The sequence below is a fragment of the Pelobates fuscus genome, chromosome 5, assembly GCF_036172605.1.
Source record: "Pelobates fuscus isolate aPelFus1 chromosome 5, aPelFus1.pri, whole genome shotgun sequence".
NCBI lineage: Eukaryota > Metazoa > Chordata > Amphibia > Anura > Pelobatidae > Pelobates > Pelobates fuscus.
This window is the reverse complement of record NC_086321.1, coordinates 349,485,946-349,506,528: the sequence shown is the minus strand read 5'-3', so window position 1 is coordinate 349,506,528 and position 20,583 is coordinate 349,485,946. Positions and strand designations below refer to the sequence as shown.

The 20,583-nt window shown below is 39.9% G+C and overlaps 1 protein-coding gene across 1 annotated transcript in view; it reads right to left on the bottom strand.

Annotated features, from left to right (window-relative positions):
* BTBD2 (BTB domain containing 2) overlaps window positions 1–19,879 on the bottom strand; it is a 26,286-nt gene extending 6,407 nt beyond the window's left edge. Inside the window, exons 1-8 of the mRNA XM_063455887.1 lie at window positions 19,404–19,879; window positions 12,437–12,556; window positions 9,973–10,129; window positions 9,451–9,556; window positions 5,938–6,135; window positions 3,168–3,360; window positions 1,109–1,196; window positions 67–213 (exon numbers count right to left, since the gene is read on the bottom strand). Coding sequence (XP_063311957.1) covers window positions 67–213; window positions 1,109–1,196; window positions 3,168–3,360; window positions 5,938–6,135; window positions 9,451–9,556; window positions 9,973–10,129; window positions 12,437–12,556; window positions 19,404–19,852 — 1,458 coding nt within the window. The 5' untranslated portion in view covers window positions 19,853–19,879. The remainder of the gene's footprint in view (window positions 1–66; window positions 214–1,108; window positions 1,197–3,167; window positions 3,361–5,937; window positions 6,136–9,450; window positions 9,557–9,972; window positions 10,130–12,436; window positions 12,557–19,403) is intronic.
* Between the last annotated feature and the right edge of the window lie 704 nt (window positions 19,880–20,583).

Genomic DNA, 20,583 nt, shown 5'->3' with positions numbered 1-20,583 from the left:
ATGTTCATGTCTCTGTTCTATCCACGGTAGTGTTTCTGGTCAATAACCATATTTAGTTAAAAGCACCTTTAATGTGGCGCAGGCTGTGTAGTTTACATTGGGTAAGATTTCTACTGGTTCTTTAAACATGACCCGGAAGGTGCTGGAGGACCCATCACAGCTGAAACCAGTGTCGTTCTGACCAAGCACGGTGTTACTGTCCGTGTGGATTATCTGAAAAATAAAGGATTGGACAAGAATTAGATGGAATAATAAAAAATTAGATATTAATTCAAATTTTATATATTTTTTTCAAACTTAATCCATTTAAAATGGGACACTCCAGCTGTATATGCTCCCTTCACCGAGATAACACACACACACCAAGATTTAAAATCACTTACATTTAAGATAAATCTTGATTTTCTATAAGTTTCTAAGGGAGTGCTGCCTGCAGGTTTCTCATAATGAATGAGACATGCACTAGAATGGTTTAATTGGAATGTAATCTATTAATGCTCAATTTTTAATAAAACCATTTAAAGTGTCACTGTCTGGGGACTTTGCATAATTCGCAAAGATCCCTTACTGACATCGCCACTGGCGTTTGGGAGATTGACACATTTACACGGCGGTAGCTCCGCCCAGTATCTAGAAGTGTCAGGCGTAGGAAATATGGCGAGACACAGTATTCTTACTTTATCTCAGTATATCTTTTGCTTAGGTTGGAATTTCAGTGAAATTACAACACAGTCACAGTATGGGTATTTCATAAAGATGTTATAGTGCCACTTTAAGTACCTATTTTTGCATTTATGACCAGCTCTGCCATTAACCTATTGGAGAGCTGCAAGTTTCCATTTAGGTGATCTCATTTCTATTTTTCCCCACTCCATTCAATTATACGGTTTAACCAAACGCATAAAAATACAAAAACAATAAACCATATTGCTCAACACAGAGCTTCTGACTTGAGAAAAGGGTGAGCGGAGCTGGGGGAGGGCCAACAGTAACATTGGGGGGATGCTATAGTGGTTATGGGGCTTGGAGTGTTTCTTTAATTTTAACATATGATCCAATACAGCGATACAGAAAAAAAAATTAATATATAAATTAAAATAATGCATACCTGTATGTTAACTTGATAATCTGTAGGGCCATGTATCGAGCCATACAGTGCAAAACCCACAACAAATATTCTGCGGTTAACTGAAAACCTGGAATGTTTTAACACAGACATATCAGCAACTTGGTTCTTCTTCTAAACTGGGTGTCAACCTAATTTAATTTGAGATAAAAATTTCACAATAAGCTAGCAGACACTCTTTAAGTTTATCAGTAAACTACATACTATAGTTATCAGCATACAGCACAGCCAATACACTCCTTTATCTTGGGTGGGTATACAAATCCATAAACAGAACTGTAACAAAGTACTGCTTTTAACAAAGTAACTGGGCAAAGAGTCACGACTGCCAAATCTACAACTAGATTGGTTGTCAAATCAGATCTTGGCAGCATTGGCAATGGTTTTTATTTCCAACAATTGGTGACATATCCACAGCCACAATGGTCTTTTAAAGTGCCCTTTTGAAATACAATGTACAATAAGCATGAAACAGGAAAAAAAACTGTTGGAGGTAACTAGAACTAGTGAAACAAAACGTAAACATAAAGTGTATTAAAACTTAGTATTTAATAGGTTTAAAAAAGTCCAATAGGACAAAATGCGCAGAGGATTGCAATCATGGTGTGACTAACCAAGAGGATTATCATGACTCTCACCAAATAACATGGTTCTGACAGGTACATAAGTATGCCAATGTTTAGAAGGTGGCCATTTGAGGAGAAGTGTCAAAAAGTGCTGCTATTCCTCCAGGGACACAGTAGAGTCATAGCAAAAGCAATTGGTTGATGGGCTTGTCACGTGAGTAGCCCCGTTCTCGGTCATCTAAATAATTTAACTAGAGGAATTTTGTTTCAACACCTGCAAACTCAGGGCTTTCTGAACCACATTCACTCAGTTTCCTTAAGCTCTACTCTTGCACATATCTCACCGCACGATCTTTTCAACAAACATTCCCCCATTCAACAGCATTTCACTTCTACACTACTAGATCAGAATCTCTCTGTTACAGAACTATGCCTGTTCCTTTGCTACTATTGCGGTGATAAATGTTCTTATGGAAACTATCACACAAGGGAGGAAGATGTAATTTCAGTCACAGGATTTCATGCATGGGCCTACCAGTTAAGAGAGGAAGAGGAAAACACAAAAACCACAAAACCCGGTTTTAAAATATAGTTTAAAAAAAAAATAATTTCCCTGCTAATTTATTAGATTTACATTAACACAAGGGGAAAATCTCAGCTGCATACACATATTTGCACTGATAGTCCTATAGACTGTAAGCGCGTTTGAGCAGGGCCCTCTTCAACCTATTGCTCCTGTAAGTTTTCTTGCAATTGTCCGATTTATAGTTAAATCCCCCCAGTAATATTGTAAAGCGCTATATAAATGGCGATAGTAATTAATGGTTGCACTAGGATGCATGTAGTCTCTCAATATAGAATACTTAAAAAGAAGAAGTTTGTATTAAATCACAACTACTGGTTAGAAAATAAATACAAGCTGTAAGACAAGGAGCACTGCATACATACATGGAAGTTTAGAAGACAGATAACTGCACTAGGATAAATGTTTATAGTAAGGAGGAGGATGAAAGTTAAGGTAATATTTCACATTTTGATGGAATTTAATCTTATTTTCATGTATCGGTGCACATACAGTGACGTATGCCAGTACTATTATTAATCCTGCATTAATCCAAAAGAGTGCTGCAGAATGCTGTAAGCTTCCTATGTGTGAGTGGTATTAACAGAATAGCTAAAAATGGATTGATACAATTTTAGCAAGAGGATTTTACGTGCACACCATAAAGTAAAGGCAGATCTGCAAGCAGTGGGGATGTCACCTCCCTAACCTCTGAAGAGAGGTACAAGGGGCCAACGCTAAGGAGCAAGGCGGTTTGGAAATTTGTTTTCAAAAAGGCGCTTCTGCTGTCATACAAATGACTAGAATATGATGATCGCCTAAATGATCCTCTATCAGGTTCAGTCTTGCATGAGAGAGACATTTAGTGACAGAACTGCAATGTTTTCTACAAGATTAGAACTTTGCATGGTACCTTATTCGGTCACTGGTTCCGCTGTACCCCCATCGGCTCTCTACCTGCTGAAAGCGATTAATGTTGCACTCTTTCCCTCGCAGACAACACCGAGGCCTATCTATGAACTCCACGCGGGGCTTCGGATTTACAGTAAAGTGCAGAAACAGACTGACCACTTCGCGGTCTGTAAGGATTCCGGACTGTGCTGGACCTGACACAGAAGCAGGGGAGGATACATGTTTATACAGAGAACTATTCACTCAATTATTGTTTCCAAACTGCTGTGAAATTTGAAAACAAATGGTTATTGACTAAAAATGGGAATGGTCAGAAATGTACCAGGCAAATATCTAGCTGTACAAAAGTAGATTCCTCCTCCCCCCACCCAAACTCATTTTTGACCTGAAATTTTCTGGTCAATCCACCAAAATGTCCTTATGTAGGATAAATCTGCATGGAATACAAGGTATTACATTTCAAGACGGTGTAAAAATAGTGAGGTTATAAACAAGACTTCATTTACACAAGAGAACATATTTGGAAATTACACTACTAAATAAATCTAAGTAGACAGAATTATGAATGTGCTTATTCATTTGTGGTATTTGTGCTTCTAGGATGAACAGTTCTGTATCCGTAATTGTCTTTCCTCTACACACTGTCCAGAGAAGACACATATGACCATTTGAGTGCTTTATTGCAGAACATACAAAAGTGGCCTCCAAGGGAGAGTCAATGCAAGCCCTGAATAAAGGACTCAGAATTTTTACAATTCCCTGGTTACATAATCTGAACATGAATGTATTTTTGCACATATCCACTTTTGCAGATAACAAATACTTGTTAAAAATAAACATGCCCTGAAAACATAAGGAACAGTATGATACGGGTTTACTGCTTTAGCACTTGTTAAATCATTCTCGCACCTTGCACATATCTTGCATGAACATTCACACAGATACTAGAATAGATGTACCGTATATACTCGAGTATAAGCCGAGTTTTGCAGCACATTTTTTGTGCTGAAAACCCCCAACTCTGCTTATACTCGAGTCATAGTCTGTATTATGGCAATTTGCATTGCCATAATACAGACAGGGGGAGAGGGGGGCTGGCAGAGCTGTACTTACCTCTCCTGCAGCTCCTGTCAGCTCTCTCCTCCTCCGCGCCGTCCGTTCAGCACCTCGGTCAGCTCCCAGTGTAAGTCTTGCGAGAGCCGCGGCTCTCGCGAGACTTACACTGGGAGCTGACCGAGGTGCTGAACGGACGGCGCGGAGGAGGAGAGACTTACACTGGGAGCTGACAGAGGGAGCTGCACAGACCGCGCGGAGGAGGAGGAGAGAGCTGACAGGAGCTGCAGGAAAGGTAAGTACAGCTCTGCCAGCCCCCCTCTCCCCCCCACTGAACTACCAATGACACTGGACCACCAGGGAAGGAGCCCCCCTCCCTGCCATGTATCAAGCAGGGAGGGGGGACGAAAAAAAATATAATTAATTTTTTTTTTAATAATAATTAAATAATAAATAATAAAAAAAAATAATAATACTATAAAAAAATAAATATTAATATAATAAATGCCCACCCCCACCAACACAAACACAAACACACACTGCATCACACACACTGCACTCATTATATACACACACTGGAAATAAATATTCAATTAATATACACGCGCGCACTGCACTCATACACGCGCGCACTGCACTCATACACGCGCGCACTGCACTCATACACGCGCGCACTGCACTCATACACGCGCGCACTGCACTCATACACGCGCGCACTGCACTCATACACGCGCGCACTGCACTCATACACGCGCGCACTGCACTCATACGCGCGCACTGCACTCATACGCGCGCACTGCACTCATACGCGCGCACTGCACTCATACGCGCGCACTGCACTCATACGCGCGCACTGCACTCATACGCGCACTGCACTCATTATATACACACACTGTAAATAAATATTCAATTAATATAATTTTTTTTAGGATCTAATTTTATTTAGAAATTTACCAGTAGCTGCTGCATTTCCCACCCTAGTCTTATACTCGAGTCAATAAGTTTTCCCAGTTTTTTGGGGTAAAATTAGGGGCCTCGGCTTATATTCGGGTCGGCTTATACTCGAGTATATACGGTAGTTAGAAAATAAGAACATTGTGAAAACAGATGCCGTTTTTAACCATTTAACCTCCACAGTCCACAACCCTGTTACGGATGCTTTTTAAACAACATCTTTAATTAAAGGGAAGTTCCATCAAAAAAATCATATATATATATATATATATTGTAGAGCAATCTTGGTATTTCTGTGCTTTGGGCAAATTGAGCATAATGGTTTTGATGCAGCAAGTCAAAGCGTTCTAAAGTGAACTTTTTCACGACACCTTACTGTTTACAAATTGTCAACAAAGCAGGCACTTACCAAGAATATAGCTTCTTTTTATGTATCTCAATTTGTCTCTGGCAGGACAGATCAGCTTTGTTTACAGTTAAAGAAGTGTGTCACAATTTCAAATGACAAGGTAAGAAAGAATCTGCAGTGAAGTCATTAAAATGTGTTCTATTTACACTATTTATTATTTACTAAGCAAGCTATATTGTCCGTTATAAAAATAAGGATATATGTTAAGGAGCTCTACAATATATGTACTTTATCTAAACTTAAACTATAACTTCCACTTTCAGAATTATGATCCAATTACAGAATCAGACACTAATAAAAACAAATTTATTTTTTTCAAAATCACGTGGCACCACAGACATTACTTTACATATACCTGCAGCAAATTCTTCGATAGTCATAAGTGGGAAGCGAATGAGAGAGAGCGCCTTGCCGAGGGCCTTGCGTTTATTCTCGGAGGTGATGGGCTGCTGCTGCCGCTGGCACTCTGCCTCTGACCAGCGCACCACTGCATTAAACAGTCGGATTTCGCGGATCCCCAGAGTGTCTCGTTCCAGCACCGCAACCAACGTGTCTGCAAGAAGAGCACAAGGGAGCGGTGCTGTAGGCCATCAAGGAAAAGCAGAGCTCAGTGCAATACACAGGAGAAATCCAGTCACATTATATAAAAAAAAAAAAAAATACATTTTACAGGGTGCTTCAGTCTTACAACAGACAACAAAGGTTTTAAAATGAAAACAGAGTGTTAAAATGTTAAAGTGTTCAAGGCTACTTTATAACTAACTGTGCAGCAGCTGTTCATGAAATTTTCTTCTCACCTGGACACCTCATCTAATTTTGCCACTGGAGAGATCCTTAAGAAGGTATATACTTTAACAAAAAGGTAAATAACAGTAAACAACTTGAAATTCCATCACGTTGAATAGCTATTACTTCCCTAATTAAATTTTACATATGTATTAAGTGTAAAATAAATAAGTAAATGAAACAAGAATTAAAACTAAAATGTATTTTAACCCCTTAAGGACACATTCCAGAAGATTGGTCCTTAAGGGGTTAAAGGAGCTCTATGGGCACTCCGATCATGCCATCTCAATGAAGTGCTCTGGGTGCTATGTCCCAGTCTGCTTAACAGTGTAACTGAAAACATTGCAGTTTGCAGGAACGGAAAGGTTTTCATTGCAGGGTTTACGCACCTCTAGTGGCTGTCATGAAGGAACTTCTGCAGCTGTGTGTTAAACTTGCTTACTCTCATAGAGCGCATTTGATTAGCATAGTGCAGTGTGCTCTGGTCCCCTAATGGGGAAGCACTGGATTGGCAGAGATCATAGACACTGATGACCTCAGCCAGGGAGGAAGGAGGTCAGATTTCCAAATTTAGCCATACTAGCAAATTGACATAAAGACTCAGATCAGTTTAACAGCTAATAAAATAGGAAGCCTTTCACCCATTAACAGGTCAGTCTACACACCATGAATACTAAAAAAAAAAAAAAATTTTTTGTTATGTTACGGTACCAGAAGTCCCATGGTATCATCATCATCCAGTTAAGAGTCAGAGTCCTTGTGGCGAAACCAACTTCGCCACTGTGAACTGGAGAAGCCTGGTTGCTAGCCTCCTGCCCTGCGACTACGGCCCCTGGACATATTGCTCTATAAAAACTATATGTGGGCATGTAATGATTTATATTACTGCTACTGGGCCTTTAAGGGTCCTCCGTGAACTTATTGGGACTTTTGTGATACTGTACCTTTAAGACTGTAGAACATGGTACTTTAACCCTGCTAAATATTATGTAGGTATTTATGTGTTCAGTTAAACTGGGGATATGTAGAAATGTGTGTTTTATGTGTTAAATGTATCAGTATGTAATTTTATGTCTTTTACTGTCTTTTTGCAACCATGTGGTTAATGGAGTCTGACTCTAGTCCTAGATAATTGGATTACTTCTCCAATTATCTCCAGGGCAGAAGGGAGGAAGCCGGGATGCATTGTGGGGGATGTTTTACTTCTGTTTGAGCCAGATTGTGCCATGCTGCAAGCCAGGGCCCAAAAGATACTTTTAGTAACTTTTAAACCCCTGGTCGGATTCATGCCATTTTTGAATATGTTGTTCCCCTGAATGGATTGATTGTGGATATGTATTTTTATGTGAATGTGATGTATGGTTTTAAAGTTATGAAAGTTGTGTAAAAGTATATTTTACACTGTATGCATAATGGGATTATGTGTCACACTAAGGGGAGGGGATGTGTGGGAGGTAACATCTATGTCATTGGTTCTTTTATGTCTCCCCCTGGGTGTGGCCTGTATGTGTGAGTTGGAAATAAAAGCCAGGCTGGATGAGCCAGTCCAGAGTTCCTGTTTAACCCTCAAAATGAAGTGTCGTCTCGTTCTTGGGGGGAATTGGATTGTAAGCTGACTGCCAAGAGTGTAAGCCGATTGTATGCTTTTCTTGTTCAGCTGTTCCAGTTCGGAGTGTTATTTCGTATCCAGATCGGGAGTTTGGTGTTCTGCAGTAGCTGTGCCTGTCTATGGAAAAGGGGATTATCGCCTAAACGGATTTTTCCCTTTTATGCTGAAACGGTACGTTACAGTCCTAAAGTGGTGGTATTTATTTTGATGGTGATTATGTTGCCTAGACTGACCCTTTAACACGTCATGAATTTTCAAAAATGTTTTACCTTGTACTAAACCAGGAATTGTGAACTGACAATGAAATAGAAAGTTTAAAGGACCACTATAGGCACCCAGGCCACTTCAGCTTAATGAAGTGGTCTGGGTGCCAGGTCCAGCTAGGATTAACCTTTTTTTCTGTAAACATAGCAGTTTCAGAGAAACTGCTATGTTTATATTAGGGTTAATCCAGCCTCTAGTGGCTGCCTCATTGACAGCCGCTAGAGGGCTTCCGCGCTTCTCACTGTGATTTTCACAGTGAGAAGACGCCAGCGTCCATAGGAAAGCATTGATAAGGCTTTCCTATGGACTGGCTGAATGCGCACACGGCTCTTGCTGCGCATACGCATTCAGCCGGTGACGGAAAAAGAGGTAGAAGAGGAGGAGGAGAGCTCCCAGCGCTGGAGAAAAAGGTAAATTTAACCCCTTCCTCCCCCTAGAGCTCGGCGGGAGGGGGACCCTGAGGGTGGGGGCACCCTCAGGGCACTATAGTGCCAGAAAAACGAGTGTTTTCCTGGCACTACAGTGGTCCTTTAAGACCAATAGCTGAACTCAGGAAAATGTTTTCAAGTACTTAAGATTTGTGATAAACACTAAAAATGTAGTAACAGAGTAACCAGTTAAAAGAACACTCCACTTAAATACAGCTGTATAAACTGGATCATGCTATTGTTCTGTCACATACAGTTTTACACATAAATACAACTACAGAGAGGTTAAAATATTTCTGCTTACACATACATGCTGACTGTGAGTGACATATGCACAGTAAGTTACAGAGGTGTAACTGAATATCAGCAATTGTTTTCACAAAATAAAGTGCAATTAGAATTCTTGCTACATCAAAACCATTAACTAGTGTGTATTAAAGAAGGGTGGGGTCCCCTCCTGTTTTATGTGGCATCACCTCTTTAACGTGACCCCCAAGTGCACACCCCACAGAAATGTTCTGCCTATTAGGTTAACATTATACGTTTACATTCCATTGTGTGAGTGCATATATAATATTTGTGACAGTATACGGGTAAATCATGACCAGCGTAAGGCACTGAAATACCTGCAACCCTTCCCTTCTTTTACACGGACATGCAATAGCAGCAAAAAAACAGACATAGAAAAAGAAATTTCATCACCAAACTAACAAACTCTCCCAGTAACAGACCAGTCCTTTGGTGCTCATGGTTAAATGGTAAAAAGCTTTAAGAAGATTACCTAAATCAATGTCAGTGAATCCCTCCGCATTTATGGCATCGGACGTGTTCTTGTCTATGTTTTCGAGGCAAAGGCTGGCAAGCTGAGGTTCATCAAAGAGCCGAGCCTGGAAGGAAAAAAGTAATGATAAAACGTATAAAAAAAAAAAAAAAAAAAAGACAGACATTGTGGAATCAATACAGCACAGTCATTTTTATGGTTTCATATTTTGAATAAATAAATTACAAAAATTATATCTAAGTACCCAACCATAAACCCCCCCTGCAAACAATATGGGAGGGGGAGCAGGAGAGAGATTGACTCAAACTAATCCTTAAATATGTTTATAGTACAATGCAAAGTAAATATAATTTTTCATTTTGGAAAAATTGCTGTCCAAGGTGATGGTAAAAGGAAACTGATTATTGTACATAGTTTAATCTGACAACTTTTTAAAAGAAGAAACTCTGTTAATTAGTTAAATTGGTGAATTACGAAGCTTTGGTAAATGGCATTAACTCCACCTCCCCAAATATTATATACCTGGGTAAGCAACATGAAGGCATTATCAGCACGCAAGTTCTTCTTGAGAAACTCAACACAATGTGCCTCCAAGGCAGGAACTGCGTATTTCTTGGCTGTATATAGCGTAGTCATGACAGTCTCAGGACCGATCTGCACCTCGTCAGAGTACAGAAACCTGAAAACAATGTTTTTGTTAGATGCAAGAACTACTGTATTTTACATGTATTTTCGCATAAATCTCAAAGACCACTTAGGATCTGTAGGAATCATGACTCAAGGCAAAGTTTCAGCTACGAACATGAATAAGCACATTGATATGAACTTATTTCTTAAGGAATACTCTTAAGCACCAAACATTTTGCTTAATAAAAACAGTATTTGTTTATTAATCCGGGTAACCTTTATGAGCCTGCAGCGTCACTGCTCAAGTATCTGCCATATAGGTTTCTATTTATACAACCCTAGCCACATCTCCCCTGACAGTGACTCTTAAAGGGATTCTCCAGTGCCAGGAAAATATTTGTTTTCCATGCACTGCAGGACCCTCTAGTGCCCTTCTACCTCCCACCCCAAGTTGCTGAAGGGGTTAAAACCCCTTCAGTGACTTACCGGAGTCCAGAGCCAATGTCCCTCGGCGCTGGGTCATCTCCGCCTAGGCTCCTCCCCTGCCAGAGACCTAATGTGCATGCATGGCCGTCGGCGGGAGAGACCTAATGCGCATGTGCGGCATTAGACCTCCCCATAGGAAAGCATTATATAATGCTTTCCTATGGGGATTTCGGCGACGCTGGAGTTCCTCACATAGCGTGAGGACATCCAGCGTCGTTTTAAAACACTTTTCGTGTTCTATGAACACGGAAGTCTCCTCTAGTGGCTGTCTAGTAGACAGCCACTAGAGGAGAACTTAACCCTGCAATGTAAATATTTCAGTTTATGAAAACTGCAATAATTACACTTGCAGGGTTAAGGGTAGTGGGAGTTGGCACCCAGACCACTCCAATGGACAGAAGTGGTCTGGGTGCCTGGAGTATCCCTTTAAAGCCTGCATGAGAAAAAGGTTTTATTATTACAGCACAATATTTACTTTAGTAGTTCTTATACCCTGCTCTGTTAACCAAACTTTAATCCAACCCGGCTGCTGCTGCAAGCTCTAGTGGACAACAGAACCGGGGAGACACACACACACACACAACTCCTAAATGGAGAGAAATGAGCAGTGAGAATGCATGAGCATGATCTAAATACTAAAATCACTTCAATGCACGCACACAAAAAATGCAGGACATACCATGTAGTCTTAACAGTTTTAATATTTTTAGGACAACATGGATCGCCCTAATGGCATGAAGGGATTTACATAGAATGATACATGTATAATGTATAAATAGCATTTTCTATACCATGATATTGTGTCATTGTAACGTGCTCCACAGAGGAATCTCTTTCTGTATATAGTTCACGTGAACCTCTGGCTCAAGATTCAGCAACAGTAAACCAAATACCACAGACACACCTTTGGTATTGGAAATAGTTGGATGAAGGGGTTTTGCAGTATTTATTTTGGGATATATTGCAGCTTATATTTGAAGAAAGGGTTACTGTACCAGTTTTATAATTAAAGCATGGAACATAAAGCTAATGCCATAATTTGTGTTTCTGTTAAAAACATTAAATATATTATTTGTCAGTTTATCCTTTTCAAGCAAAGCTAGATTATTATTTTTTAAATATATATTAAAAAAGCAACACATTTAGTTCTATGAAAGGTATAGAGGATTCTAAAATCTCATTTGCTTGGGTTTATTTATCATTCTCCATACAATACCCAATGCAGACATTTTCAGGTACTTTATAAATCCTATTTAGGTTATTGCCACAAACGAACCCTCCTTTTGAACCTAGAGGGATTGTCACTTACTATGAATGCTTAGAGACTACACCCCCAGAAACTCCTTCCTCACCAGAGATGTTTCCACCAGGAGCATCTCTTTCTGGTCTAAGGGGAGTGATCTTATCATTCAAACCCATATCACAGAAGATGAATGGAACTGTATTATAAAAGGATAGCAGACATACCATAGCTGCTATCGTTTTACAAACAGCTGAACTCACTGTTTATTAGTGCAGAGTAGGACCACTCATGAGCAGTCTGCAGTGTAGCCATCTCCAGAGAGGAGAGAGTGAGACATCTAAAGTTTAACAATTTGGACAAAATTAATTTGAGTCAACTATAGCACCACTGGTCTGGTCTATCCAGCCAACAGCACTGATGGACTCCAAGCACCATACACTTTGCCCTTATTTAGGAAGGCATACTCTTCTATCAGTCCCTCTTGGTAGTATTAGAAAGTTAACATTTAGTACATTAGTATGCGGTGTGTTGAACTTTACGTTCTTCAGCAACATTATTATGGTGTCACCATTTTGATTTTGTGGTGTCTTAGAGTAGAATTATAGTTTGGTTTCATGATGCAAAACTTACTTTAAAAGTGCAAGGAAAGCAGCTGGTTCAACATCTGGTAATTCAATTTCTGTGGATGTTGTGGCCATGCCACCATTGAACATGGCATCGAAGACTGCACTTCCAACCGCCAAGACAAACCTAGCAAATGGAAAACAAGACAAGTGTAATCTACAGTGTCCATTAATTAGGATTTTCTTAAAGGCTACAAACAAAAAGCCCAAGCAACCCCCAAGAAAATGTAATGAAATAAAAAAGGATGTAAAGCAGGAAAACAGAAAACAAAATCAACAGATCGAAACATACCAGCTTGATGTTGACTTAAATTTTTTTTTTAAAAAAATGTTTTTATTGCATTAAAGCAACTCACTTTTGGAGATCTTTGCATGGCGTCTCTGCCACATGTGGTATAGCAGTCTAGGGATGCAGCAGAGGCGCAAGGGGATACACAAGACCGTGTAAGCCTCCATAGAAAGGGTGACCAGATCTACCATATTTTCAGGGACACATAATTTTGTAATTTAATAAAAACAAAAGAATGCATGGAAAAGGATGCCCTGCAGTATGTATATATATATATATATATATTGCATATTCTGCAATCACCCTGTCCATAGATGAAATCTAGCAATGATCCAGATCATAGACACTGCTGGCAAGAGCTGTATAATATAATAAACTTGATGGTGAAGCTTGTCATCCTTTTGTTAATTTATGGCTTTACAATAAAACAAACTTTTCTCTAATTTGTCTTATATCTGGTCAGCATTGGTATTCGAATGAAATCCCAGTGCATTTCATAAAGATTTTAAAATAAATCTTATAACTTCTACTTCGATTCTGTTCTTGTATTTGTTGCGAATAATTAGGTTTTGCAGCATCTGCAGAGATTTGGTCAATAAATTAGAAAGTAATTTAGCCAATTATCATATTCACTGAACCGCGTAGCAATGGTGATCTTATTCGATAGTATGAAGCTTCCTAATCGAGACACTCCGGCACTAATACAACTTCAATACATTTTCAGGCCAGAAAGACTTCCTTATCAAATGTATGCACACTGTCTCAGCGCCAACAGCACTGAGAGATCTGTTTATTTCATAACCTCGCTGCAGACACTCAGAAAACCTATAAACAGGTAGTGGTATCATTACTATATTGCTTCCATATCTTCCTGCTGTCCTATCCTAATGCAGGATGCTTTGTAGTTCAGATTAGGGATAGACCGATAATCGATTTTGGCAAATATCAGTATCGCCTACTATTGATACCGATATTGCCAATAATGTGAGAGGCGGCGGTGGCCCAACGCACTCAGGGCTGGCACGTCCATAAGGCTGCGCAGGTAGCCGTCTTAGGCCGCACCGGCTCTGGGGGCACAAGAATCGAGTGACGGGCAGGCAGGAAGCGCACAGCGCTATCCCCTACCAGTCACTCATTTGAGCAGAGCGGACTGTGGTACAGGAGCTTCAGTTTCCTGTACCCGGCCGGACAGGAAGTGCTCAACGAGAGAGCACTTCCTGTCAGTCTGACCGGGTACAGGAAACTGAAGCTCCTGTACCGCGGTCCGCTGTGCTTGGTCACGCTACAAGAAAGATAATGAGGCACACCATGGAGGGAAGAGTACCACAAAGGGGGGGGGGGGGGCAGGAAGGGGGTGTCACACTAAAGAGGACCACTAAGGGACAGTGAAGGCAGGTGAGGGGAAAGGAACACTAAGGGACAGGATAGGGAGGGGAACAATAAATATTCTTGAAAACAAAAAAACTCTGACTGGCATTTATATTTTTTGCATTTACCACTTAATGAAAAAAAAAAAAAAAAAAATATATATATATATATATATATATAAAAAAAATCGGTAAGTTATTGGCTATCGGCCTAAAAGTTAACAGATTATCAGTATCGGCTCTGAAAAAATCAATATCGGTCGATCCCTATTTCAGATTATTCAGTACTATAAAAGCTGTGTCCATACATTTGATGAGGAAGTCTTTTTATGGAATGAGGAGGCGTGACTAAAGAGGCAGTGAGGAAGAATAGAAAGAAAGTTTTTTTTTTTTACTCCTAAATAAAGACAAAAGAGATGATATGTTTATTTCATATGTTAAAAGCCACACTGCTATAAATTTTACATCTTTAAAACGTTCCCTTTTGTTTTAGGCTAACATTTTTATATTTTTCTGATACCGTAGTAAAGGCTACCAATACTTTTTTCCATTATATATGTACTTTTATTTTGAGTGCAATAATATCTATGCACATTTAGTAATTATTGTGTAGACTTGCACAATGGTAATTAGCACTATTCTTTATGATGTAGCCTCTGCGTTTTGTTCATTTTACACATCAGTTTGCTTTATGGCATACTAAATTCAAGTTCGACTAATGCACACAAGTGTTAATGGTGACCTTGTTGCTATGGAGACATAAAATCATCTACTGGCACCAGCATTAGGTCTCCCAGCCATTTGGGGAACTCCTACGACATTGACCGTGCTAATGACTCCTCCCCACTACCTTTTTAAGTGATTTTCTGTAACAATGTTGATCTCATCTGATAAATCACTGCAACGCAGTTGTTTGTGGCCAGGTTGTATTATGGGAGTTGTAGTTCAGTTGTCACTGCTCAGATTCATTTCTAAAATACTAAATTGAGCATATATGCCATCTAAACTGCAATCTTTGAGTTTGGATTCCAATATTGTTGAATGGGTAAGGCAGTGGCAGGCAACAGAGGGTTGTAGTCAATGGAGTATATTCGAAGCTTGGGCTTGTCACCAGTGGGGTACCTCAGGGATCTGTACTTGGACCCATTCTCTTTAATATTTTTATTAGTGATATTGCAGAAGGTCTTGATGGTAAGGTGTGTCTTTTAGCGGATGATACTAAGATATGTAACAGGGTTGATGTTCCAGGAGGGATAAGCCAAATGGCAAATGATTTAGGTAAACTAGAAAAATGGTCAGACTTGTGGCAACTGACATTTAATGTGGATAAGTGCAAGATAATGCATCTTGGACGTAAAAACCCAAGGGCAGAGTACAGAATATTTGATAGAGTCCTAACCTCAACATCTGAGGAAAGGGATTTAGGGGTGATTATTTCTGAGGACTTAAAGGTAGGCAGACAATGTAATAGAGCAGCAGGAAATGCTAGCAGAATGCTTGGTTGTATAGGGAGAGGTATTAGCAGTAGAAAGAGGGAAGTGCTCATGCCATTGTACAGAACACTGGTGAGACCTCACTTGGAGTACTGTACACAGTACTGGAGACCATATCTTCAGAAGGATATTGATACCTTAGAGAGGGTTCAAAGAAGGGCTACTAAACTTGTTCATGGATTACAGGATAAAACTTACCAGGAAAGGTTAAAGGATCTTAACATGTATAGCTTGGAGGAAAGACGAGACAGGGGGGATATGATAGAAACATTTAAATACATAAAGGGAATCAACACAGTAAAGGAGGAGACTATATTTAAAAGAAGAAAAACTACCACAACCAGAGGACATAGTCTAAAATTAGAAGGACAAAGGTTTAAAAATAATATCAGGAAGTATTACTTTACTGAGAGGGTAGTGGATGCATGGAATAGCCTTCCAGCTGAAGTGGTAGAGGTTAACACAGTAAAGGAGTTTAAGCATGCGTGGGATAGGCATAAGGCTATCCTAACTATAAGATAATGCCAGGGACTAATGAAAGTATTTAGAAAACTGGGCAGACTAGATGGGCCGAATGGTTCTTATCTGCCGTCACATTCTATGTTTCTATCTACATAATCAGGAGATTTGGAGGTATGAACAAATTTCCTGCATTCATTTGGTTTCCATAACAGTTGTGGGAGGTGGGAGGAAGGGGGGGATTAAAAAAAAAATAATAATGTAAAAAGAAATCTAAAGCGGTAGCCCAATCTACTTACCCTGCACAAAATTATTTTAGTTTAAAAAATTTGGGCCCCCTAGGGCCTTGGGCAATGAGAATAAAAACATTCATTAAAACTTTGAATTTTCCCAAATTAAATCAAAATGAAAAACAGAGGCAAGAATAGCTGATCGTGAAAAATTCTCTAACTCCGTTATAGTCACAAATGTGCCTCACTGTAGACATTCAGAATTACTTTTAAAAAATTCAGTGTTCAGTGAATAACCTGTGTCTTGCCCTCTGCCCCCTTGTAGTGTATGCATGCTGAATGTGTGCAATGGCCATGCTGCGTGTGTGTGTAGAGTTTCGGCACTCAAAGAGTGAGAGCACATGCTAGGAACACCAGTGGCTGGGATCTAAAGCATTAGTGATTAGCAAGGTTAAAGGAAAAAGTAAACCGCCCAAATTATGTAATCCTAGACTGGCAAAAAAAAAAGCCTCTATGGCACTAGAGTTTCAACATAAATATTTAAACAATATACTGTAAAGTACACAGTTAAGTGATTGGGTATTCCCCTGTGTCAGATGGAATCACTGATATGTGGTTCAAGCATATGACATTTCCTGACATGAGGTTACAAGTAACTCTATTTTCCCAGTCACAGGAGTGTATCAACAGAGGTAATTCACTGGCACAAGAGAATGTGACTACCATTTCTTCCCTGGCACTACCATCTATCAGTATAATAAATATACCTGGAAAAATATAGGACAGGAGCTGCGAGATCCACATTAGTCACATCAAGGGACATCATCCGCCAGGTTGTTTCCACCTGAAAACTTTGTGCCAATATACCTGCTGCCTCACGCTATGCACTACCTTGGTGTCTCATCCCAGGAGCCTTTGCAGCTCCCCCTCCTTCATTGCCATTTGCCCACATGTAGGGGGTAAATGAAGGGGGAAAAAATAAGACAAAAAACAAAAGCCTGCCTGCCCAACACATGTCACTGGCTTCAAACTATAGAAATTTAACATCCCTCCCTGCATAATTTATTTCGCACTTTACTCTGTAATCACATAATATATATAAGGGCTATATGAATTTGTACACTAGACTTGTATCCTACATTGAAACACATCAATGTTATACTTTGGTAAAACTCTGAAAAGTACCGGATTTAAATCTGAAATACAAACATGAGGCAAGAAAAAGCCATAGAAAAGCTAGAAACTTTCCCCATCAATTATTATTATTATTATTATTTATTTTTTTTTTTTAATTAATTAGATAATTCGCATATTTCCCATCTACTCCTAAAACCTCCATATTAGGGAGTTTCTTAAAAGTAAAAATGTCACTTTTATTAAATTTACACCACTGAAAATCACCTAGAACTTGTGTTACCCTTTCCTTTCATGAGATCCTGTTTTCTTTAAAATTAATATTAAAGATTTAGCAAATGGCGTCAAAATCCAGTTCAAACAAGGGAAAGCCGTGGCACTGCATATAAAGAGGCAATAGAAACATTCTTTCATTTCTCCTCTTTTCTGTATGCCAACTGTGAAGTACAAATGACGGAGCTTAAAACAATGATTGACAGGGAGCTAAAATGGAGATGCCCATGTGCAACATGAAGAGGTATGGATTTCTACAGAGTAGCTTACTTTTCAAACCTCACAATTATATATTTGTTAAACATAGGAATATGTACATAATATAAAAATGTTAATTCCAGCTATGTTCTACTTACCCTACTTTTCACCCTGCTTTTGTATCCATAAATCGTAGTTTTGCTGAACACTATCCCACTACTGCTCCTTATCTATCAACATCTTGACTACGCAAGATACAAAACTAGCACCTCCTAGAATGCTTACAGCTAAATTCATGTATGAAAAAAAATGCAACCTCCTCCTATAGTTTGTTAAAATGATAAAGGAAAGAAAAAAAAAAAAAGGGCAATCTCAAGTTAATGATTCACATTTAAGCATTCTTTTAAAGAGTAACTATTTCAGACAGTTCCTTGTTCCTCCAACCCAGTGAATGTTACTTAGGTGTATGCGGATATGAATTACAGCTGCATCACTTCTCTGTTTAGATTTATGCGTGCTGTGGCTTCTGCACAGAGATACAGAACAGACGCATGTGTACGCAGGCAATTCTTCTTTGGTACTGTGTGTGCATTTTACAGAAAATGTTATAGAATGCCTCACATCTGGGGTGAAGGGGTTAACAAATAAAAAGAACAACCCATAGCCAACCCATACTGGTTAATGGACTGTGTGCTAAGAACTCATTGATGACAGTCTAACTTTAATAGTTACTGATTGTGTCAATGTCCAGTTGATACCCAGGGTTGTAGAGAGGTTACCAACCAGCAAAAGTGCATGCAAGGAGTCTCATCACAACAAAGTGGGTGTTTCAACAAAATCATTCTAGCCCCTAAAATTTATCAAAGGGTTTAGACACCAAGTGTTTAGGAATTATGACTTCATAGTAAAAGCTTTTATAGATTATATATGTATGAACACACACACACACGTGTATATATATATTTATGGAGAGAGCAATATATGTATACAATTAGATTATGGAGTGACATATATATATGTTTAAGAAGAGCCCAATAAGTAGAGGGCATTATCTCTCATATATATATATATATATATATATATATATATATATATATATATATATATATATATATATGGGTGTGTGTATAGGGGACATTATAAATAGAGGGCTATATATATATAAAAAAAAATATATATATATATATATGTGGGTGTGTGTGTATAGGGGGCATTATAAATAGAGGGCATATATATATGTGGGTGTGTGTATTTATATCTATCTATATATCTATACAGAGGGCAGCTGGCTGGGGGCTGTTACCTATAGGTGTGTGTGTATAGAGGGTATTATATATATAGGTGTGTGTGTATTTATATCTATATATCTATACAGAGGGCAGCTGGCCGGGGGCTGTTACCTATAGGTGTGTGTGTATAGAGGGTAATATATATATATATATATATATATATAAATATATAGAGGTGTGTGTGTATTTATATCTATCTATATATCTATCTATACAGAGGGCAGCTGGCCGGGGGCTATTACCTGTGTGCCGGTATCCGCTGGCTGCCCAGCCCTTTGCCCACCAGGAAGTGCACGTCGCTGAGCACCTCGTTGTTGAAGAGGAAGGTGAAGCGCTCCCGCACGGTGGTTTTGGTGGCCTGCCAGTTGTACACGGGCTCCCGGTGGAGGAGGCCTGCGGCTGCGGCGGCAGCGGCCGAGGGCGGGGGAGGGGCCGCCGGGGGGGAGACCGCCGCCTGGTTCCCGGGGGAGGAGGCCGAGGCCCCGCCGCTGTAGTTGTACGAGGAGGCCGTGGATCCGCTGCGGTTGCTGGGGGCGCTGTTACCCACCACCCCGGGGAACGACAGGCCGCCGCTCCCACCCGCCGCCATCTTGGATGGGGGTGGCTCCGGTGGGTGGGGGGAGGGGGAGGATTTTTGGGGCGGGGGGTCCCCGGGGCTGTTTACAAATATTAGCGGACAGCAGCGCCGCATGAGAGGGGGAGGGGAGCCGCTGTTACTATGGCAACCAGCGGGGCGTGACAGAGCGGCTAAGCGAAGGCGGGGAATAGCATAGTGACTGGGGGGCGGGGCTTGCGACCGTGACGACGGAATGAAGAGAACTGCACTGGAACGTGATTGGGCAGCAGGGCAAAAGGGGGTGCGGGAGTAGTATTTTGTTACCGCCCTTTTGTCCCATACTGTGTTGTGATTGGCTCGCTAGTAAACGCCCGCGTCCAATCACTCATCATCTTTTTTGACCATGTGACCAAGCAGTTATAACTGCTGCCATTGGAGAGTTCTAGAGGAGCTGAGTGTTACCTGCTGTCACTCAAGGCTCCAGGTTCTAGAATTCTAGAACCTGGAACCTTGAGTGGCAGCAGGAATGTTAACCCCTCAGTGACCAGACAGTTTTGCAATTCTCTTACTGTTAAGGACCAGGGCTCTTTTTACATTTCTGCGGTGTTTGTGTTTAGCTGTAATTTTCCTCTTACTCATTTACTGTACCCACACATATTATATACCGTGTTCCTCGCCATTAAATGGTCTTTCTAAAGACACCGTTATTTTCGTCATATCATATAATTTACTATTTAAAATATGATTAATTTTTATTTTTAAAAACACACTTTTTCTAACTTTGACCTCCAAAATCTGTTACACATCTGCAACCTCCAAAAAACACCCGTGCTAAATAGTTTTTAAGTTTTGTCCTGAGTTTAGAA